A 24500-nucleotide genomic window follows, 5' to 3' on the forward strand; every position below is an offset into this window, starting at 1 on the left:
TCTGAATCTCATTTGTACCCTCATATCTCTCGACACCTAAAACTGTCCACAGTATGTCAGCTTCACTTATGAACACTCCGACCATGTGTTCAGAGTGGTACCGCAGGTTGCGGTTGGAATGTGCTGTCGAAGTAGGTAAGGTAAGTAACTGCAGTGCATTGTGTTGATGGTATCTGCCACGTGTCTTTGGGAAGTTTCCATCAAACTGTCTGTTGCTGATTTAGGGTTTGGTTACATCAGATTGTCTCTGCTGTGTGTTGGATATTGGTTGATCAGACTGTGTCTAAATGATAGCAAAAGGAATGCACGCTTAGATTGATGGATAGGCATCTATTCAAGGTGGTACATTGTCCAGCAAGGTCCTGATATTCTTGAGAGTTGTTGCTACTGCAGTCACTTACTTTTCTATCACACTCTCAACTTGTATTGTATCGATCGTGGATGGGAAGAGTGAAATACTTATCATAGGATACCACACCTCTAACACTTTCATGTTGGCACAGTACTCATGCTGCTGGCCCAGCTGAGTTTCTCATCGTGTTGATGGAGTCTCAACAATGATAATGTCCAAGGTTAGTGGTTAGAATCTCATGTCAACAGCCACTGTTCTTTTCCTGGCATGACCATTACCTATCAGTCCATCTGAATGTGCTGCAGCCCTTCCGGTGAAGGTAGTTCCATTGAACTATTTCCCAGCAATCGCACTCCGACCTCACACAAGGCAACACAAAGGTATGATCTCCATTCGCCATAATGTGATAGTCAGACCTAACCCCCAAGAGAAGATCAAGCCAAGCTACTTACAGAGGGAAGCATGGTTCACAACACAATGAGACAGCTTAACCGAATCAAATCCCAGTATAAACTATTCCCCATCATGTACCCCTCCACCAGGATGTCCATCATCGACCTTGCGAGCTGGTGGGGAGTGCTTTGGTCGAGGGTCTTGGTCCGGCGCGGTGGGGTGCTCGGTAAGCATCCGTGGGTCGTAGGCGGTGCAAGGAGGCGCTGACCAAAATGGCCGCCCCCATGCCTCATACGCAGCACTGCTTGATCCGGCTCGTGGTTTGGACTTACAGGCCTTGGCGAAGTGGCCATTCTTTCCGCAGCTGGAGCAGGTAGCTTCTCGGGCTGGGCAGCATTTTCGGGGGTGCTTCTCGAGTCCGCAGAAGTAACGTTGCGCGGACTCAACACTGGCAGCAGCCATGGTCGATTCACCGGCAGGTTGCGGGGTCTGCGGCACCCACGAGGCTGTCGGGACAGCACGTGCCTGGAAAACGTCAGAGTTGTGCAGAGCGGCCTCCAGCGTGTCAGCCAGCTCAATCACCGAATGTAAGGTAAGATCAGCATTTTCCAGCAGCCACTGGTGCACGTAAACTGACCTGATCCCTGTGACGAAGACCTCTCTTACTAGGAGCTCCGCATGCTGTTTGGCCGTCAGCCCCCGGCAATCACAAGCCCGCACAAGTGTCTGTAGGGCCCAGACAAACTCAGTGCTTGATTCTCCTGCTTGCGTAGACAGTGTTCACCAGCCGCAGGTATTGTCTTCTGAGGGCACTCGTCGCGCCGTCATAACTCGGCTGGTCTCCAGTCATCGAATAGACCTGTGGACTGACCCTGGAGAGGAGAACTCTGCAATTCACGACGGACTCGGTCACTTCAATCTCCTCCAGGTATGATTCGAAGCAGGCTAGCCAGAGTTCGAAAGCATTGCCGGCCTCAGGTGTTTGCAGGCCGAAGTCCAATTTGTCGGGTCTCAAAATGCTCTCCTGCTTTAAAATTACTGCCAATAAAATTGACGCACTATCAATAACTCCAAAAGACTGGAAGTAGAGTAAATACTGAAAGGCTTTTATTAGCAGTAAAGCGGAGCATGTCCATGCCGGATGACTGAGGGAGGAGCAGTGCCTCCAATTGCCTTTATCCAGGGGTCTGTGGGAGGAGCCACAGGAGCAGTCAGTAGAGGGGCATGTCCAGACAGATATACATGACAATTAGGCCACTTGCAGAGATAAGTGCCAGGAGGGAGATTTGTGGGAAGGGTCAAATGGATAAGGGAATCATGGAGGGTGCAATCACTGTGGAAAGCACGTTGGGGGGGGAGGGTAAAGTGTGTTTAATAGTAGGATCCCTTTGTAGATGGCAGAAGTTGCGGAGGATAATGTGTTGGACATGGAGGCTGATGTAGGTAAGGACAAGCGGCATTCGATTATTATTACAATGAGGTGAGGGCAGATGTTTGGAAAATGGAGGAGATATGGGTGAGGGCAGCATCACTAATAGAGGGAGATAACCCCATTCTTTAAAGAAGGAGGACATCTCTGATGTCCTGGAATGGAAAACCACACCCTGAGAACAGATGCAGCAGAGGCGAAGAAACTGAGAAAAGGGAGTAGCATTTTTACAGGGTATAAGGTGGGAAAAGGGATTGTTGAGAGAACTATGGGAAATACTGGGTTCATTAGAGATGTCGACTGACAATTTGTCTCCGAAGATGGAGACAGAGAGATCATGAAAGGAGAGGCGCGTGTCAGAGGTGGCCAAGTGAATCTAAGGGCAGGTTAGAAGTTGGATGCAAAATTAATGAAATTGATGAGCTCAGCATAGGTGCATGAAACAGTGCCAATAAAGCCATCAATGTAGCAGAGGAAAAGTACAACTGGGAAAGCTTCAAACATAGACTGTTCTACATAGCCGATGAAGAGTCAGGCATAGCTCGGGCCCAAGCAAGTGCCCATGGCTGCCCCACGGGTTTGAAGACAGTGTGAAGAGCCAAAGGAAGAATTGTTCAGGGAGCGGACCGGTTCTGCCAGATGGAGGAGGGGGGTTGGTTGCTGCTTCTGTCAAGAAAGAAGTAGTGGGTTTTGTGGTCTTCCTGATAGAGGATAGAAGTGTATAGGCACAGAACATCCATGGTGAAGATGAGATGCTCATGGCCAGGGAACTGAAAGTTACTGAGGAGATCGAGGGCATTAGACAATAGACAATAGGTGCAGAAGTAGACCATTCAGCCCCTCGAGTCTGCACCGCCATTCTGAGATCATGGCTGATCATTCACTATCAATACCCAGTCCCTGCCTTGTCCCCATATCCCTTGATTCCCCTATCCATCAGATATCTATCCAGCTCCTTCTTGAAAGCATCCAGAGAATTGGCCTCCACCGTCTTCCGAGGCAGTGCATTCCACACCTCCACAACTCTCTGGGAGAAGAAGCTCTTCCTCAACTCTGTTTTAAATAACTGACCTCTTATTCTCAATCCATGCCCTCTGGTACTGGACTCTCCCAACATCTGGAACATATTTCCTGCCTCAATCCTATCAAATCCTTTAATTATCTTAAACGTTTCAATCAGATCCCCTCTCAATCTCCTCAATTCCAGCGTGTACAAGCCCAATCTCTCCAATCTCTCTGCGTAAGACAGCCCTGCCATCCCAGGATGGCAATGTCACTGTGTGCTGGGGTATGGTCCCTCCACAATCTTTGCATGTTGAGCTAAGGTTCTCCAGTGAATACCAGGCAGTGCCTGTGTGGTGCCTGTGTGGTGTTTAAGTCAGACTCAGTATGTTGATGTGCTTGTGCAGTGGTTTGATCACATGATGAACATACATTAGCTAATGCTTCATTTCACAGAGTCCAATACACCGTGATGGATGAAAGGTTTGATCACTGTTTTAGTGTGATGAACAGTAAGGGGATGTAGGTTGGAAGGGACTGAACCAAGGGGGATAGAACAGAATTGAGATATGAGGATACCAACCTGCATAACACCAACAGTTATAAGCACACAGAAATGGGCATGGCCTATTTAATACAAACCCCAAGTCACAGTGAAAGACAGTCTGATCCAAGAAATGCGTGAGACACAGTGACAAACACATTGACAGAACCGTCCCAAATACACAAGACAGAGACTATTTGCAAACCACAGAATCTGATTGAACATAGACACTACCTGACTGACACAGAGACCCAGGCAGTCTGATCAAATTCTAACACATCTCTTAGTGACAGTCACATTCTGTCACAACGTATGCCCATGTACTGAGGCAGATGTAGTCTGAATGAAGTACTGTTCATCACACTAAAACAGTGATCAAACCTTTCATCCATCACGGTGTATTGGACTCTGTGAAATGAAGCATTAGCTAATGTATGTTCATCATGTGATCAAACCACTGCACAAGCACATCAACATACTGAGTCTGACTTAAACACCACACAGGCACAGAGAGTTGTTTCATGCACTGCCTGGTATTCACTGGAGAACCTTAGCTCAACATGCAAAGATTGTGGAGGGACCATACCCCAGCACACAGTGACATTGCTATCCAAATAGTTCCCTAACACCCAAGCACAGACACTATATGATCGAACCTTTTCTTGCAGGCAGGCTTACTAGAGCTGCTCAGGAGGGCTTAAACTAATTTGGCACGGGTGGGAACTGGAGAGATACGGCTGAGGATGGGTGGCTGGTTTACGAGCTGACACAGAAAATGCCAGCAGGAAAAGGCAAATGATAGGACAAAACTGCAGTCAATGGGATGAGTTGCAATGTAAAAGGAGGACAAAATCAAAAAGGATGATGAACATTGGACTGAAGGTGTTATATTTGAATGCACACAGACTATGGAATACGGTAGATGAACTTGCAGCACAGTTACAGACTGGCACATATGATGTTGTGGCCATCACTGAATCGAGGCTGGAAGAAGCTGGGAGCTAACATCCAAGGATAGTCACAGTATCGAAAGGAAGACAAGTAGGCAGAGGGGGTGGGGTGGGTCCAATAGTAAAAAATGAAATCAAATTCATAGAAAGATGTGACATGGGATCAGAATCACTGCGCAAAGAAAGTGTAAGGGTAAAAAGACCAAAATGGGAATTACCTTCTGACCTCCGAATTGTAGCAAAGATGTGATCTACAAATCACAACAGAAGTTAGAAAAGGCTTGTCAAAAATGCAATGTTAATTATAGACATGGGGGATTTCAATATGCAGGTAGATTGGAAAAATCAGATTGGTGCTGGATCCCAAGAGGGGGAGCTTGTAGAATGCCTATGAGGTGGATTTTCAGAGCAGTTTGCAGTTGAGTCCACAAGGGGATCTGCTATTCTGGATTAGGTGAATGCAATGAACTGATTAGAGAGCTTAAGGTAAAGGAACACTAAGGGTTTACAAAATTCACCCTGCATTTTGTAAAGGAGACGCTAAAGTCAGATGTATATTTCTGTCGAGTAAAGAGAATTACAGAGGCATGAGAGAGCCAAAATTGATTGCTGGTCATGAGAGCTGGCCAAAATTGATTGGCAGGGAACACTAGCAGAGATGTAAAGTAATAGCAAAGTAAAGTAGTGAAGTAGTAATGGCTGGGGTTTCTGGGAACAATTTAAAAGGCACAGAACAGATACATCCCAAAGGAGAAGTATTTGAAATGTAGGATGATGCAACTGTAACTGACAAGAGAAGTCAAAGCCAATATAAAAGCCAAAGAAAGGGCATATAATAAGAGGGGGCAGAATTTCAGGTGGTGATAAAAGGGTGTACAGGAGTGAGATATATCAGTTAGCTGAGTGGTGAAACAACAACAAGTTTGCACTCAACATCAGCAAGACCAAAGAGCTAATTCTGGACTTCAGAAAGGCCAAGATGAGTGAAAACAAAGCATGCCTCATGGAGGGATCAGAAGTGGAGGGAGTGAGCAATTTCAAGTTCCAAAGAACTAACGTAGATGCAACATATTGATGTGGCTATAAAGAAGGCAAGACAGCGGCTATATTTCATCAGGAGTTTGAGGAGACTGGGTTTGTCAACTAAAACACTAGAGAATATCTACAAATATACCATGGAGAACATTCTGACTGGCTGCATCACCATCTGGTATGGGGTTGGGGGCAGGGGGCTTCTGCAAAAGATCAAAGTAAATTACAGAAAGTTATGGAAAATTAGTCAACTCCATCGTGGATACGAACCTCCATAGAATCCAAGATACCTTCAAGGAACAATGCCTTAGAAAGGTGGTGTCCACCATTAAGGACCCCCAGGACATGCCCTTTTCTCACTGTAACTGTCAGGAAGGAGGTACAGAAGCCTAAAGGCACAGACTCAACAATTCAGGAACAGCTTTTCCTCTCTGCCATCCAATGTCTAAGTCAACATTGAGCCCATAAACACCTCTTCACTACTTTTTGATTTCTGGTTTTTTTTTACACTACTTATTTTAATTTAACTACTTAGTGCAATTCAGTTTTTCCCTCCATGTTTATTTATCATGTACTTCATTGTACTGCTGCCATAAAGTTAACAAATTTCATAACATATGCCAGTGATATTAAACCTGATTCTGATTCAATCAACCAAAAATTCTTTGGAAGTTAGAGGATTGGAAAGCTTTAAAAAAATTGACAGCCTTTAAAAATTAAAAATTTCTTCTGCACTCTTTCTAAACCCTTCCCATCATTCTGAAGGTATGGAGATCAGAATGGGTGATATTTTAGTAGATACTGAACCACTGTTACAGAACATTGAACAATACAGCACAGACCTTTTAACCCATGAAGATGTGCTAACCTTACAGCCTATGTATTCCAAGATCACTGTAACCCTTCCCTCCATGTCTCTATCATCTAAGAGTTTCTTAAATGCACCAAATGTATCTACCTCTAGCACCACCCCCGGCAGAGCGTGCCGATCACTCACCAGTCTCTGTGTAAAATACTTAGCTGTACATTCTTCCAATCACCTTTAAATTATGCTCCTTCATATTAGCCATTCTCACCCGGGGAAAAATTCTCTGGCTATCTACTCAATTTATGTAGTTTTATCCTCATTTACACCTCTGTCAAGTCAATTCTCATCCTTCTTCTCTCCAAAGAGAAAACCCGAGTTCACTCAACCTATTCTCATTGGACAAGCTTTCTAGTGCAGACATCATCCTGGTAAATTCCCTTTGCACCCTCTCTAAAGCTTCCACACAACAACATAATCAGAACTGAACATAATATTCCAAGTGTGTTCTTACCTGGGTTTTATAGACCTGCAACATTAACTCCTGACGTTTGAGCTCAAACATAAGACCATAAGATAAAGGAGCAGAGGTAGGCCATTCAGCCTATCGAGTCTGCTCCGCCATTTAATCATGGGCTGATCCAATTCTTCCAGTCATCTCCACTCCCCGGCCTTCTCCCCATACCCTTTGATGCCCTGGCTAATCAAGAACCTATCCATCTCTGCCTTAAATGCACCCAATGACTTGGCCTCCACAGCTGTTCGTGGCACAAATTCCACAGATTTACCACCCCCTGACTAAAGTAATTTCTCCGCATCTCTTTTCTAAATGGACATCCTTCAATTCTGAAGTCATGCCCTTTTGTCCTAGACTCCCCTCCCTTGGGAAATAACTTTACCATATCTAATCCGTTCAGGCCTTTTAACATTCAGAATGTTTCTATGAGATTCCCCCTCATTCTCCTGAACTCCAGGGAATACAGCCCAAGAGCTGCCAGATGTTCCTCATATGAAAGGTAACCTTTTCATTCCTGGAATCATTCTCTTGAACCTTCTCTGTACCCTCTCCAATGTCAGTATATCCTTTCTAAAATAAGGAGCCCAAAACTGCACACAATACTCCGTGTGGTCTCATCAGTCCTTTATACAGCCTCATCATCACATCCCTACGCTTATATTCTCTACCTCTAGAAATGAATGCCAACATTGCATTCGCCTTCTTCACAACCGGCTCAACCTGGAGGTCAACCTTTAGGGTATCTTGCACAAAGGCTTCCAAGTCCCTTGGCATTTCTGCATTTTGAATTCTCTCCCCATCTAAATAATAGTCTGCCCATTTATTTCTTCCACCAAAGTGCATGACCATACACTTTCCAACATTGTATTTCATTTGCCACTTCTTTGCCCATTTCCCTAAACTATGTAAGTCTCTCTGCAGGCTCTCTGTTTCCTCAACACTACCCACTTCTCCACCTATCTTTATATCGTCAGTAAATTTAGCCACAAATCCATTAATCCCATAGTCCAAATCATTGACATACATCATAAAAAGCAGTGGTCCCAACACCGACCCCTGTAGAACTCCACTAGTAACTTGGCGGCCAGCCAGAATAGGATCCCTTTATTCTTGCTGTCTGTTTTCTGCCGATCAGCCAATGTCAGGCAAGATTTTCCTTTCAGGAAACCATGCTGGCTTTGGTCTATCTTGTCATGTGCCTCCAGGTACTCTGTAATCTCATCTCTAACAACTGATTCCAACAACTTCCCAACCACTGAAGTCAGGATAACAGGTCTCTCTAGTTTCCTTTCTGCTGCCTCCCACTCTTCTTAAATGAAGTAACATTTGCAATTTTCCAGCAATGCCAGAATCTATCGATTCTTGAAAGATCACTGTTAATTCCTCCACAATCTCTACAGCTACTTCCTTCAGAACCCGAGGGTGCATTCCATCAGGTCCAGGAGATTTATCCACCCTCAGACCATTAAGCTTCCTGAGCACCTTCTCAGTCATAATTTTCACGACACATATTTCCCTTCCCTGACTCTTTTGAATGTCTAGTGTACTGCAAATGTCTTCCACTGTGAAAACTGATGCAAAATATGCATTCAGTTCCTCTGCCATTTCTGCATCTCTCATTACAATATCTCCAGCATCATTTTCCATTCATCCTATATCTACCCTCAACTCTCTTTCACCCTTTATATACTTAAAAAGCTTTTAGTATCTTCTTTGATATTACTCACCAGTTTCCTTTCATAATTCATCTTTTCCTTCATAATGACCATCTTAGTTTCCTTTTGCAAGGTTTTAAAGATTCCCAATCCTCTATCTCCCCACTAGTTTTGGCTTCCTTGTATGCCCTCTTTTTTGCTTTTACCTTGGCTCTGACTTCACTTGTCAGCCACGGTAGTGTCCTTCTTCCATTCGAAAATTTCTTCTTATTTGGAATATATCTGTCTAGCACTTTCCTCATTTCTTTGCAGAACCTCCAGCCATTGCTGCTTGGCTGTCCTTCCTGCTAGTGTCCCTTTCCAGTCAACGTTGGACAGATCCCCTCTCATGCCATTGTAATTTCCTTTATTCCACTGAAATACCGACACATTGGAATTCAGTTTCTCCTCGAGTTTCAAAGTGAACTCAATCATATTGTGATCACTGTTCCCTAAGGGTTCCTTAACCTGAAGCTCTCTTATTACCTCCAGATCATTGCAAAATACCCAATCCAACATAGCCGAACCCCTAATGGGCTTAACAACAAAGCTGTTCTAAAAAGTCATCCCCTAGGTGTTCTACAAACTCTCTCTCTTGAGGTCCAGTACTGGCCTGGTTTCTCCAATCCACTTTCATGTTAAAATCCCCAACAATTATCATGACATTGACCTTCTGACATGCCTTTTTTATCTCCTGCTGTAATTTGTAATCCACATCCTGGCTGCTGTTTGGAGGCCTGTATACAACTGCCATTAGGGTCCTTTTACCCTTGCCACTTCTTAACTCAACCCATAGAGACTATACACCTTCTGATCCTATGTCATCCCTTTCTAATGATTTAAAATTACTTCTTATACACAGGGCCACACCACCACCTCTGCCTACTAACCTAACTTTCCAATATACTGTATAAGCTTGGACATTCAGCTCCCAATGGCAGTCATCCTTTATCCAAGTTTCAGAGATTGCCACAACGTCATACATCTTTAGCTGAATTTCAAGATCGTCCATTTTATTTCTTCAGTCCCCTGACTAATGAAGGCCAACACACCATATGCCTTAAACGTGAGAAAGTTATGGATGTGGACGCCAAGATCCTCTGTTCCTACACACTATAATAATCCTGACATTAACTCCGTATTTGATTTGAATTTCTATCTTCACACTTCTCTGGATTGAATTCCATCTGCCACTTTGCAGCCCTGAATCCTGTCAACAACATTTTATAGAAGTTCATTGTGTATTCTATATCTTCCTTTACAAACTCCAGGATCCCATATGACTTTTCACCACTTTCTCAACCTCCCATCTTACTTCCAGTGCACTAGGCACATGTTCCCAGAGCTGAGTGTTCAAGTGTCCCTTTGAGAATTGACTCTCTAGGTCTCCTTTTCTCTGAACTAAAGTTCATCTTCCACTTCTCTGCACATTCTGAAAAAGCTATATACACCACCTGGAATTATGTTTTCCCCATGTTCACTACTCTTCCAAGTTGGATGTCAGCTGCAGATTAGAAAGTTTTGCTCTGTTTACCCAAGAAGTTGGTAATATAATATCCAATTTTGTTAATGTAAACATCTATTCAACTAATCATGTGGCAGCAAATCAATACAAAAAAGCATGCAGTGGTTGCTGTTGTTCAAACCAAACATCAGAATGGGGAAAAAATGTGATCTAAGTGACTTTGACTGTTGATGCCAGATGGGGTGGTTTGAGTATCTCAGAAACTGCTGATCGCCTGGGATTTTCACACACAACAGTTTACAGAGAACGGTGCAATAAGCAAAAAAAAAAAATCCAGTGAGTGACAGTTCTACGGGCAAAAATGCCTTGTCAGAGGAGAATGGCCAGACTTGTTCAAGCCGACAAGAAGGCAACAGTAACTTATAACAGTGGTGTGCAGAGAAACATCTGTTTACACAACACGTTGAACCTGAAGTGAATGGACTACAGCAACAGAAGACCACAATCCTGTGGACAATTTATTAAGTACATAATAAATTGTTTATTATTATTATTATTTGTTTGTCATATACATTAATGATCTGGATGATGGGGTGGTAAATTGGATTAGTAAGTATGCAGATGATACTAAGGTAGGTGGTGTTGTGGATAATGAAGTAGGTTTTCAAAGCTTGCAGAGAAATTTAGGCCAGTTAGAAGAGTGGGCTGAAAGATGGCAGATGGAGTTTAATGCTGATAAGTGTGAGGTGCTACATTTTGGTAGGAATAATCCAAAATAGGACATACATGGTAAATGGTAGGGCATTGAAGAATCATTGAACAGTGATCTAGGAATAATGGTGCATAGTTCCCTGAAGGTGGAATCTCATGTGGATAGGGTAATGAAGAAAGCTTTTGGTATGTTGGCCTTTATAAATCAGAGCATTGAGTATAGGAGTTGGGATGTAATGTTAAAATTGTACAAGGCATTGGTAAGGCCGAATTTGGAGTATTGTGTACAGTTCTGGTCACCGAATTATAGGAAAGATGTCAACAGAATAGGGAGAGTACAGAGAAGATTTACTAGAATGTTTCCTGGGTTTCAGCACCTAAGTTACAGGGAAAGATTGAACAAGTTAGGTCTTTATTCTTTGGAGCGTAGAAGGTATTGATAGAGGTAATTAAAATTATGAGGGGGATAGATAGAGTTGACATGGATAGGCTTTTTCCATTGAGAGTAGGGGAGATTCAAACAAGAGGACGTGAGTTGAGAGTTTGGGGGCAAAAGTTTAAGGGTAACACAAGGGGGAACTTCTTTACTCAGAGTGGCAGCTGTGTGGAACGAGCTTCCAGTAGAAGTGGTAGAGGCGGGTTCGGTATTGTCATTTAAAGTAATACTGGATAGGTATATGGACAGGAAAGGAATGGAGGGTTACAGGCTGAGTGCGGACCAGTGGGTCTAGGTGAGAGCAAACGTTCGGCACAGACTAGAAGGGCCAAGATGGCTTGTTTCTGTGCTGTAATTGTTATATGATTATATGGTTACGTTCCTGTACCTAATAAAGTGGCCACTAACTCCACTATTACTTCTCTCTTTGTAAGACGATCTTCCATTAATAATTTGTTTCCTTTCATTTAACCAGCTTTCCTTTCATCAGTGACCCTCGAGATCTCAATGTCAGTTTCTAAACTCTCCCCACCCTCAGAGAATATTTTCCTATATCTCCAGATTTCTTACTTTTAAATTGTGATTCCTACTTGAGGATTGACTGACCAGAGGAAGAATCGTTCCACATCCAACATGCCTTCCTCAAACATCTCATGTTGGTTGTTTGCATAAATGACGTATTTCACTCTGTTTCAATGTACACGTGTTCAATAAACTTGAGTCTTGAATCTTGTCAAGACGCTTTAGGATCTTATACATTTCAATCAAGCTAACTCTCACTCTTCTAAATTCCTGTGGATGCAAGCCTAGTCTGACCTCATACGATAAACTGTTATTTCTTGCTATTAATTAATTGATATACTTTCTACGATTTAATCTACATGCACATTAACATTTTTAGATTAACAGACCAATAGTATATACAGTATTCCACTGCCCTCTACTTTAGTATTCATCCCCCAGCAAGAAATAGGAACTCTCTGTTACCTTTCCTAGTTACTTGCAGTATCTTTCTCCAGTCATTCACTAGGAAGTCCAAATCCCACTGCATCTCAGAGCTGTACGATCCCTCATCATTTCAATTAATTATTTTATCCTCTTCCCTGCTAAAATAAGCAATTTCCCATTTTCCTCTTTGACAAGTAGTTGTCTGCTAATTTAATGTGTCTCATCTCTTTGCAGCCTTGTTATATTTCCTTTAAGCTTAATTTCCTACCTATCATCAACAAGTTTAGCACCCAAGCACCTAGTTAGTGGCTTTGTGTAAACAGTAAAGAGTTGAGGCTGTAGAACTAATCCCCGTGGCTGCCAATGACTCTCTCTGTTTCCTGATAGCCAGCATTATTCACGACAGCACTACCTTCCACACCATGAGGATTTACTTTTCAGAATAAGCTTTGATGCACGTCACCATTTCCACCAGTTCCCTTTATTGACAAGAGGTTACTTATTCAATGAATTCCAACAAATTCATCAAACATGATTTTCCCCTTCATGAAATCATGTTGATTTTGCTTGATTACTTTGAAATTCTCTGACAGTCATGCTATAATACCTTTACTAATTTCCAAAATTCAGCCGGATTGCCAATGTTTAGGATGAAAGCTCCAATGAACCCTGGACCAAAATTATCCTGGAGAACTCCCATTTAACACAAGTGACCAGAGACAGAATGCACAACAACTGCTGTCAGTTTGCAAGCATCAATTACCCAGAGAGGAATTCAAAGTTATGATGTCATACCACACAGAAACAGATGTATGGCCCATCCATGTTTTAATTGTACCCGCCTCTACCACATCCTCTGACAACTCATTCCACACTCCTACAACCCTCTACATGAAAAACCTGCCTTTCCAGTCCCCTTTACATCTCATCTTATATCTATGTCCTTTAAACTTCAAATTGCAAAGAAAATTTATTACCGAAGTATATATATGTCACCATATAGAACTCTGAAATTAAATTTTCTGGCAGGCTTATGCAGTAAATCCATGAAACAAACGCATCAATGAAAGACTGCACCCAACAGGACGGACAACAACCAATGTGCAAAAGGCAACACAGTGTGCAAACATAAAAGAAAAAAGAAATAATAAATAAACAAGCAATAAATATTGAGAACTTGAGGTGAAGAGCGCTTGAAAGTGAGTCCATAGACTGTGGGAACAGTTCAATGGTTGATTGAAGTTATCCCCACTGGTTCAAGAGCCTGATGGTCAAAGGGTAATAACTATTCCTGAACCCAATGTTAAGGAGTCCCGTACCCTCTTCCTAATGGGCACTGTCATGGGACAAATTGAAGGAGGTGATGAATCAGCATATAGGAGAATTGAAAATCTCGCTGAGTGGTGCCACAACAACCACCACTCACTCAATATCAGCAACACCAAAGAGATGATTATTGATGTCAGGAAGACAAAACCAGAGATCCATGAGCCATTCCTCATTATGGGATCAGAGGTGGACAGAGTCAGCAACTTTAAATTCCTTGGTGTTATCATTTTAGAGGATCTGTCCTGGGTCCCAGATTGAAGTGCTATTACAAAGAAGGCACATCAGTACTTCTACCTTCTTAGAAGTTTGTGAAAACTTTGCATGCCATCTAAAACTTTGACAAACTTCTATAGAGCATGGTGGAGAGTATACTGACCAGTTGCATCACGAACAGAAAAGCCCACAAAATGTAGTGGGTACAGGCCAGTCCATTAGGGTAAAGCCATTAAGTCATTAAGCACATCTACAAGGAGCACTATCACAAGACAGGAATATCCATCATCAAGGACCCCCACCATCCAGGTCATGCTCTCTTTTCACTGCTGCCATCAGGAAGGAGGTACAGGAGCCTCGGGTCCCACACCACCAAGTTCAGGAACAATTATTTCTCCTTAACCATCAGGCTCTTGAACCAGAGGGATAACTTCACTCAAATTCAAATACCCCAATGCTGACACAAGAAAATCTGCAGATGCTGGAAATTCAAGCAACACACACAAAATGTTGGTGGAATGCAGCAGACCAGGCAGCATCTATAGGAAGAAGTACAGTTGACGTTTCGGGCCAAGACCCTTCATCAGGACTGACAAGTTCATGTACCTGTCTAAATGCCTCTTAAGCACGTCTATCGTATCCTCCTCTCCCACGTCTTCTGGCAGTGCTTTCAGGCACCTACCAGATTGTGAAAAATACTTGCCTTGTACATCTCTGTGAACCTTAAAGCTAACCTTGTGATTGCACCCCAGAAAAAGTCTAGCTATTTACTCTATCTGTGCCTCTCAGAATATTATTAACTTCTTTCACATTGCTTCTCAGCCTCTGACACACCAGAGAAAACAATCCAACTTACTCTCTAATTCATCGTGGTGAACCTCCTCTGCACTCTCTCCAAACCTTCCACATACTTCCTGTAATGGGGCAACCAGAGCTACACACCAGAGTCCAAATGTGGCTTAATCAAAGTTTATTTCCAGATGCAACATAACTTCATGGTTTATCTTTATCAGGTTAGCTCCTCATGATTATCCACAGCTTCTCCAGATGCAGATTCCCCACACTCTTCGGATGACTCCTTCTGCCATGGTAGAACAAGGGATGTGTTCAATAACATTTTGTAACTGTTGATACCCCAATGTGCCTCACGGCTGTCCTGGAACAGAATGGATGGAGCTCCCATTCCGCACACTGCCGGTGCTACATCCTGAAGGGGAGGACTCCACATGGACTCTGAGGTGGTCATTCCTACCAAGATGGCCATGGATAAATCCACCTACTACAGACAGATTGTTGAAATTGATTATTATCCTTCACTTTGCTTCTCCCACCACAAGCTTCACCCCAAACCACAGAAGCACAAAAGCTGATGGAAAAAGGGAGGCATATGACCCATCATGTCCATGTGAATAAAAAAAAGGCTATTTCTGATTGCAATCAATAGAAAATTGCAGATGCTGGAAATCCAAGCAACATATTTAGGAAAAGAGTACAGTTGACGTTTCGGACCGAAACTCTTTGGCAGGACTGGAGATAAAATGCTGAGGAGTAGGTTTAAAGGGTGGGGGGTGTGGAGAGAGAAACATCAGGTGACAGGTGAAATCTGGAGGGGGAGGGATGAAGTAAAGAGCTGGGAATGGTGAGAGACAGAAGGCCATGGAAGAAAGAAAATGGGGTAGGAGCACCAGAGGGAGGCGATAGGTGAGCAAGGAGATAAAGGGAGAGAGGGAAAAGGGGATGGGAAATGGTGAAGTGGGGGGAGGCATTACTGGAAGTTTGAGAAATTGATATTCAAGCCATCTCGTGCCATCAGGTTAGAGGCTACCCAAATGGAATATAAGGTGTTCCACCAACCCAAGTGTGGCCTGATCATGACAGTGCAGGAGGCCATGGATGGACATATCGGAATGGGAATGGGAAGTGGAATTAAAATGGGTGGCCACTGGGAGATCCCACTGGCACGGAGCATAGACGCTCGGCAAAGCGATCTCCCAATCTATGTCAGATCTCACCGATGTACAGGAGGCCACACTATATATGACCCCAACAGACTCACAGTTGAAGAGTCGCCTCACCTGGAAGGATAGTTTAGGGCCCTTAATGATAGTGAGGGAGAAGGTGGAGGGGCAGGTGTAGCACTTGTTCTACTTGCAAGGATAAGTACCAGGAGGGAGATCAGTGGGGAGGAATGAACAGATCAGGGACTTGTATTAGGAGCCATTCTACTGCCCAAATTAGAACATATGGAACAATACAGCAAAGTACTGACCCTTCGGCCCACAATGTTGTGCCGACCCTTAAACACTACCTCCCATATAACCACCCCCATCTTAAATTCCTCCATATACCTGTCTAGTAGTCTCTTAAATTTCACTAGTGTATCTGCCTCCACCACTGACTTAGGAAATTTAGGTGTGGTATTTACTTCTTCCTGAGTACATGGATTTTTCATAGGTGCTCCAGGTTCCTCGCACATGCTAACAGGAGGCTGGCTGACCGATTAATTGTTCTTTTTCAATTCCCTTAGTGAGGTTGTAAATATGTTTTGAACAATTGATGAGAATACAAAAAGAAAAGTTAGCACAGATGGGTGCCTGATGGTTGTCATGGGCAGAAGGGCCTGATTCTATGATACGTTATCACTCGAAGATCAAAAGTCGACTGGATGGCCAGAGTCCTGTGGCTGCAAATCTCAGTGCATCTGCTGAAAGCCCAATGTTTGCAAGTTCAGGTCCGCTGGAGGCTGGAGGACTGTGAATGTAGATGCGTGGATGTGTGTGTAGGAGGTGGATCAGGGCTTGTTTTGCTGTTGTTGTTTTCGTGCTTGCTGTGTTCTGTGTTGTTCTGCTAAGCATAGCGAGCATGCTACGTCAGCATCTGAACGTGTGGCAACACTTGCACACCCCCAGCAAATGTACATGTGATAAATAAATCTGATTCTTGAATCATAACTCTCTGTAACAACAACTGAAGGGACTGGTACAGTCAGACGTAGTCATGTTAAAATATAGGTCTGCATTGTGTGAAGAAGATCCTTTTAATTAGATGCACTGTAATATGAACTTGACAGTTAACAGTAAAATCAGTCAGCATCTGAGTGCCATTGAATTGGCTGCACAGATCAGAATTAGTACCAATCACTGACATATGCCACACAATTTGTTGCTTTGCTTCAGCAGTACAAGATTCAAGTTAGTTTAATGTCATCTCTAGTAGATAGGTGTAAAGGATAACAAAACACTTGTTACTCGTTGTTTCAATACAATAGAGAAAGGAATACTACAAGTTACAATAAGAAATATATGTAAATAAGTAGGGCAAAAAGGGAGCAAAACTAGTGAGGTGGTCTTCATGGACCATTCAGGTATCTGATGGTGGAGAGGAAATAACTAAAAGTTGAGTGGGTGTCTTCAGACCCCTATACCTCTTCCCTAATGACAGAAGTGAGAACTGAGCATGTTCTGCGTGGCAAAGGTCCTTAAAAGGTCCTTAAGGTCCTTTTGATCATGTTGATGGTATCCACGATGGAGCTGAGCTGGCTAAGTCTGCAACCATTTTTCCAATACTGTTCACTGGCACCTTCATACCAGACAGTAATATGATTAGACCAAATGCTCTTTACAGTACATCTAAATAAATTTTCTAGAGTCTTTGATGATATATGAAATCTCCTCAAACTCCAAATGAGATACAGCTGCTGGCATGCCTTTTTCACAACTGAATCAGTATGTTGGATCCAGGATTGATCTTCAGAGATGTTGACACCTAGGAAATTGAAACTTGCCCACCCTTCCCACTGCTGATCCCTCGATGAGGACTGGTGTGTATTATCCCATCTTCTGTTTCTATTTGTCCATTTCAATGACAAACAGACATGGGCAATAAATGCAGGCCTTGTTGGTGATGTCCAGATCCCCACCATGTACAATGAAAACAAAAATGCCTGGAAGGTTTCCCCCAACCATGAGAACACAGAGAGGTGGTAACGCTAAATACACTGTCAGTTTGTTATTCCCCAGTTACTGCAGAAAGAACACTAACAAAGGTCTTGGCATTAGTGCCTGGCTACCAACCACTGCTCATAACCCGATCCTTTATAAAACATTTCCACTGCTCATAACCCGATCCTTTATAAAACATTTCCACTGCTCATAACCCGATCCTTTATAAAATACTTCCTCTGCTCATAAATCGATCCTTTATAAAACACAACCACATGTCAGCATTAACATTTCGCTTAATTCACAACCTGTCAGCTTGTTCCCGTGTTCCTAAGAGGAGACTCGTTTGCTGTCCTGTGCCTCTACGGGAATCGGATTGCAAACAGCTGGAAGGCTGGCCTGCTCTGGCTCGTCATGACAGATACGTTAACCTTCTCACTGACACCCAGACGAGCAGAGATCTGGATCCAGCACTCCAACATGATCCAGGGAAATGGAAGACTGACAGATGATCTAATTAATTAGTTTAAGTAGTTCTCACTTGGTGTAGTTGTGAACCACAGCATCTCCTGCCTCCCGCAGCTCTGCATCTGTCACATTGTTCTTACCAAGTCGATAAGTGTCTGCTCAGCAGCTCAACCTCTCATCCTTGCAACAGGGTTGGAGAGGAGAGAGGAGGTGGGAAAATTTCCCTTAAACTCAGAATGACAGGCATTTGTGACATACTTGTTTCCTTTCTCCCAACAGAAACTCTTTGGGGTTTCCCTTTATGCACTTAGATGTAGACATTCTGGTTAAAAGCAAGAACAGTAAGGGTGGGGAGAGTCGGCCTTGGATAACTAAGGAAACATAAAGGCATAAAACTAAAAGCCCATGAATACATCACCAAGAGTGGAGGCAAATTGGGAAACCTTTAAAAAGCAGCAAGGAATCACTAAGCAAGCAATAAGGAAAGGAAAGTTAGATTATGAAAATAAATTAGCACAAGATGTAAAAACAGATAGTAAAAATTTCTATAATTATATAAAGCATTAATGGTGGCTGAAGTAAACACAGATCAATTGGAAGATGAGAAAAGGAAATTAATATCAGGCAACATGGCAATGGCCAAGGCTTTGAACAACTATTTTGTATCATTCTTCACAGTGAAGGACATATCTAACAGACGTTATGGGTGCAATGAGAGGTGAGCACCTCAATAGGTACAGCTTGGCAAATTAGTGGAAATAAAGGTAGGCAAATCCCCTGATCCTGATGGGATGCACCCCAGTGTTAAGAAAGAAATGGCTGAACTTATAATATAGGTGCTTAGGATATATTATCAAAATTCTCTGGAGTCTGAATAGGTCCCAGCAAATGTGAAGACATTGCTTAATCACTAATGAAGAAATGGTGAGACATCTAGATAGAGGTGGCTCCATCAGGCATGGATACATGAAGGACAGGTCCTGTTTGACAAACTTACTGGAGTTCTTTGAAAAAAGCACAGTAGATAGAGGGGAACAGATGGACAATTTTTACTTGGATTTCCAGAAGGTGTTCAATACGGTGCCACTTAAAAGATTTGACCATAAGATACGAATGCATCGAGTTAAGGGTGATGTATTAGCATGGATAGAGTATTGGTTAATTAATAGAAAAATGGAAAAAATGGTGTTACTCTGTTTGGCAATCAGTGTTGAGCAGTGTGCCACTGGGGTCATTACTAGGTTCGCAACTGTTCATGATATTGATTATTGATTTGGAGGAAGAGATTGAGTGTAAGTTTGTTGATGACACTAAATTGAGTAGAAAAGCAAATTGTGCAGAGGATGCAGAGAGATATAGATAGGTTAAGTGAGTGGGCAAGGGTCTGGCAGATAGGGTACAACATTTGCAAATGTGAGGTGATCTAAATAGGAAGGCAAGACTGAAGATCAGAATTATTATTTAAATGGTGAAAGATTTCAGCTTACTGTTGTCCTGAAGGACTTGGGGAGTGCTGGTATATAAATCACAAAAGGTTGGCATGCAGATGGAATACATTTTCAAGAAGGCAAATGCAATATTGACCTTCGTTGCTAGAGGTATTACTGAATTTAAGAGCAGTGGGTGTGAGCGGCGGTTATGCTGCATCCATGCAGAGTACTGGTGAGGCCACACCTGGAACACTATGTATGCTCTGGTCTCCTTACGTGAGGAAGGATATACTGGCTTTGGAGATGGAGAAGAGGAAGTCCACTGTTGAACCTGGAGATGATGGAGTTAGACTATGAGGAGAGATTGAGTCGCCTGGGACTGTACTTGCTGAATTCAAAGAATGAGAGGTGATCTTACAGAATCATATAAAATTGTAAAAGGGACAGATAGGATAAAGGCAGCAAATTGTTTCCTCTGGTAGGTGAGAATAGGACTACAGAAAAGACAAGTATTTGATGCCAACATAGACACACACGGCAGGCTAAGGACACAGAGAGCCCACCATCCAGCTTTGCCGCTTTTTCCTTCTGTATTCATCCAGCAACCTAACAAATCACAGAAATAACTGCATCCCTCCAGTCTCACGAGTCGCTCTGCTATGAGTCGCCATGTGTTCAGCTGCCCAGAACCTATGTTCTGGTATTCCCTCCCTAAACCTCTCTCCATTCTTGGGCTCAGTAGCAGATCGATTAGCATAACTCTATTACAGCACCAGGGACAGGGACATGGGCTCGCTTCCTGCTGCTGTTTGCTTGTACATACATTCATCCCCTGACTGTGTGGGTTTTGTCTGGGTGCCCCGGTTTCCTTCAGCATTCCAAAGACAGACGAAATAATGGGTTAACTTGTCACATGGTGTAATGAGCAGAGTGGGTTTGTTGGGCCAAAAAAGGCTGTATCTCTAAATAAACTTTTTTTTAAAAATTAAACATATATCTTTGACCCCTGTTGGTCAGCTGCTTAACAGCTCTGGTGGGCAATGTAAATCAAGGGGGCAAGGAACTAACAATCACCCGGATACTTTTAGTGGTGTTTAGGTAGCAGAATTCAAGTGACTTCCTGATAAACGAGGGCAGAATGGCCAGCAATATTCTGAGATAAAAGCATGGATCAGGGACTTGACAACAAAAAATCTGAGGTAGAGGATAATGTTACAAAGACAATGTCAAACTTGGTCAGCTAACCAGACACACCAGTAATTGTACCAATTCATGTGCTAATCTGTCAGCATGCATGCCTATCCCTTGTATCACCCAGACAATCTACAGTTAACATACGCAGTACTTTGTACATATGTAAAAAGCAGGACAGACTTGTATCACTAAAGTGTTTCTCACAACTTCAATACATGAATATTCTTGAGGAGTAACCATTACTGCACCTGGCAGCCCACCCAGCTCAAGATCCTTGATGTGCCACAATATACCAAGAAAGGAAATGGGTGGTCCAAACAGCATTCAGTCAACACATCTTTAACGTGTGCTGGTTGCTTGGCTACTCTAGATGCTGTCTGAGCTGTTGTTTCTCCATATTGGCTGCCGTGTTGAGTACTGTATATTTCCTATGCTATAGCAATGAGTACAGTTCAAAGTGCTATGCAGATCATGCCCTGAAGTTGTGAAAATGATTTGAAAATGCAAGCTTTTTTTCTTGTGTTATTTGGCACGTTGGTAGTTGCAGGAAAAATGCAAGCCCTGATATACACGCAGCCAATACACAGTACCTGCCCTGTAAATTAGCTAACAGCGCCTGAAATTAAACTACAAAAAGCATAGGCACTTTGATAAGACAAGCTTGGAACATCCCAAAGAACTCTTTAGTGAATTAAGCACTTAGAAGTGAGTCACTGTTAAGTTTTGAGAACGTCATGCCAACCAACACAGATGATAAATATAGAGCACATACCGTTTTAAGCTGTTGAATCCCGCTGACCTGTTGGACTACTCGGTCCAGTTCTTGTTCAATCCTCCCTGCCCAGTACTGAATTCTAAGCAGAGGAAAAACACAGAAAGTTGTAATAGCAAAGAATTTAATTAGGCAAATCTTATTATCTAACAATGTAAGAATCTCAGTTCTTCACTCGAAAAGCTATTAAATTTGACACTTTGAAGTTGAGAATCACACTCTGTGAAGAACCTGATCCTAACATTACAGATACCTGGTAATCACACAAGTTAGGGCAGATGATCAAACTCCACCAGACAGCAACTCAACTGAAGCAGCACATGTAAGAATTGCAGTATTATTAATTTCCATTTTCACTTTGAAATCCATTAAAAGAGTTCCTATTTATCTTCAGAAGTGCACACACTCTCAGTAGAGGCACACCAAGCCCACAGGAACAGAGGCTCAGGTTCAGATTCAGATTATTTTATTGTCAAATACATCAGGGTGCAATGAACTCCTAGCTCATGTGAAGCTTACAGAGTAAACAGTGTACATAGTAATAATAAATACTGCAAACGGCACAAGACAGCAGAATAGTGGAGTAGTGCAAACTGAAGAGCACAGAAAGGTGACAATAGCAGAATAAACAAAAGAGGAAGAGTTAAGAATCCATAAGCATAGCAGCGTCTTCAGGAATGGGATGCGAAAGAGATGGGAAAGAAGCTGTTCTTGAGTCTGGTCACCTGGCCTGTCAAAGGCCTGTACCTTCTCCCAGAAGGTAGAAGAGGGAAAACAAAATGACCAGGGTGTCAGGTATCCTTGACAATACTGTTAGCCTTCCTGGTGCAAGGCACCATGAAGAAAATGCTGAATGTGTGAGGGACTGGGCAGTGTTTACCATTCTCCAGGGGTTCTGTCGAGCAGAGCGTAGCAGCTGCTGTACCAGGCTAAGATGTAGCTCTTCAGGATATTGTATCTGCAGAAGTTTGAGATAATTCTTGTCGCCAAGCCAAATCTTCTTAGATGTCTGAGACATTAGTTATAATGATGAACCTTCTTGATTATCCCATCAGTGTAGAGGGACCAGGAGAGGTTGTTGATGATATGGCTGCCAAGGAACGTGAAGCTGTCAACCATCTCTACAGCAGGACAGGGTTTGTCCACTGCCCTCTAAATGTTAAGACAACACTATCTAAATGTTTATTCTCAACTCAAATTGTCTCTCATATTTCTTCATCTACCTATATCCCCTTCACTATTGTGAAACCAAATCCTTTTACATACATTTGTATTATTTGCCACAAAATTGAAACAGTACAGAATGTTTTCTGGTTGGCAACTTCATGAATGACTTGGAGCCACCGCAGACAGAGCCGGCCAAGTCTGAAGAACACTGCTGCCAGGCCAGTGGTGAGGGAACAAACCAAGGAGATAGACCGACAGCCTTGTCCTCTCCAACTTACCTGCAGCAGATTCATACATCACTGGATAACATAGGTAGAAGTGGTGACCTTGTAAACACAAAAGTCCTGTTCTTCATACCAAGGGCATGCCCCATTATGCTGCAAGGCACAACATGGTGCTAAATGGGACAGATGAAGAACAGATCTGGCAGCTCAAATGTAGACTGTGGATCATCAGAAATGTTATTCACCACAATCGATAATTCTATCACAAACATATTCACATCAGCGGATAAGCCGGGATTCAACAAGGAGTGTAGAGAAAGATACCAGGAGCAGCATTAGGTGTACCTAAGGTTTCTGAGGTATTATCACCCTGTTAAGGTTACACTTGCTAAAAAGCACAAATCCCAAATCAGTCCTTGCCTTTCCAAATTTATATATATATGCAGTACAAAAGACTTTGGCACATTTATATATAGCCAAGGTGCCTAAGACTTTTGCACAGTACTGTATATAGTTAAAATAGGAAGATATTTGGGAAACAGAAATAAGAGTACTTAGCTTTGTACTAGCTCAGTATTATGTCATTTGGTAACTAGAGATAATATACTGTGCTGTATTTTTTTGTAAAATTCTATTGTACTTTCCCCCAGAAATGAATCTCAAGGTAGTGTATAATAACATAAGTATATGTACGTCGATTATAAATAGACTTTGAATTTTGAACTTTAACATGTATCCAGAACACTGTGGGAAGCTTGAGAAAATATTGCAGAATTCTAGCTGTGATATATGCTTTGTATCTTTAGCAACTGGTGAGTTGCTGGAAGAGTGGAGTGTGGCTCATGCTGTGCCTTTATTTAAGAAGAACTGTAAAGTAAAACCTGCCAACCATGGACTAATAAGCCCAACATCTGTGCTAGGCAAGTTGCTGAGGTATAACATACACAAGCATTCAGAAAGACAGGCGTGACTAGTGATAGTCAGAACGACTTCGTGCATGTGAGATCACATCTCACAAAGTTGAGTTTTCTAAAGAAGTAACCAAGAAAGTAGAAGAGGGCAAGGCAGTAGACTTCAGGGACTTCAGTAAGACCTTTAAAGCTTTGCATGATTAGCTGCTATGAGAAGTTAGTTTCATGGGACCCACAGTGAGCTAGCTAATTGGATACATCATTGGCTTAATGGATGGAAGCAAAAGGTGATGGTGGAACATTGTCTTTGAGACTACATTCAGTGATTAGTGGTATTGGTACTCGGTCCATTGCTATTCATTACCTTAAGTCAATTTTTTGAATAAGAATGTACAAAGCATGGCTAGTAATTTTGCAGATGACACTAAAACAGGTGGTATCACTTAGCGTGAAGATGGCTATCAGGATTTACAAAGAGATATTCTTCAGCTGGGTAAGTGGGTCAAAGAATGGCAAATAGAACTTTATTTGGGTAGGGGTCAGCTTTTGCATTTTTAAGGTTCTAAGGTATCG

The 24500-nt window shown here is 42.6% G+C and overlaps 1 protein-coding gene across 12 annotated transcripts in view; it reads right to left on the reverse strand.

The window, feature by feature from the left end:
• cacna2d2a (calcium channel, voltage-dependent, alpha 2/delta subunit 2a) overlaps positions 1-24500 on the reverse strand; it is a 909486-nt gene that overhangs the window by 794040 nt on the left and 90946 nt on the right. For all 12 annotated transcript variants that reach the window (XM_059944500.1, XM_059944501.1, XM_059944510.1 and 9 more), the window contains exon 2: positions 21626-21707. In XM_059944500.1, coding sequence (XP_059800483.1) covers positions 21626-21707 — 82 coding nt within the window. The remainder of the gene's footprint in view (positions 1-21625; positions 21708-24500) is intronic.

Source organism: Hypanus sabinus, chromosome 19 (assembly GCF_030144855.1).
Source record: "Hypanus sabinus isolate sHypSab1 chromosome 19, sHypSab1.hap1, whole genome shotgun sequence".
NCBI classification, from domain to species: Eukaryota; Metazoa; Chordata; class Chondrichthyes; order Myliobatiformes; family Dasyatidae; genus Hypanus; species Hypanus sabinus.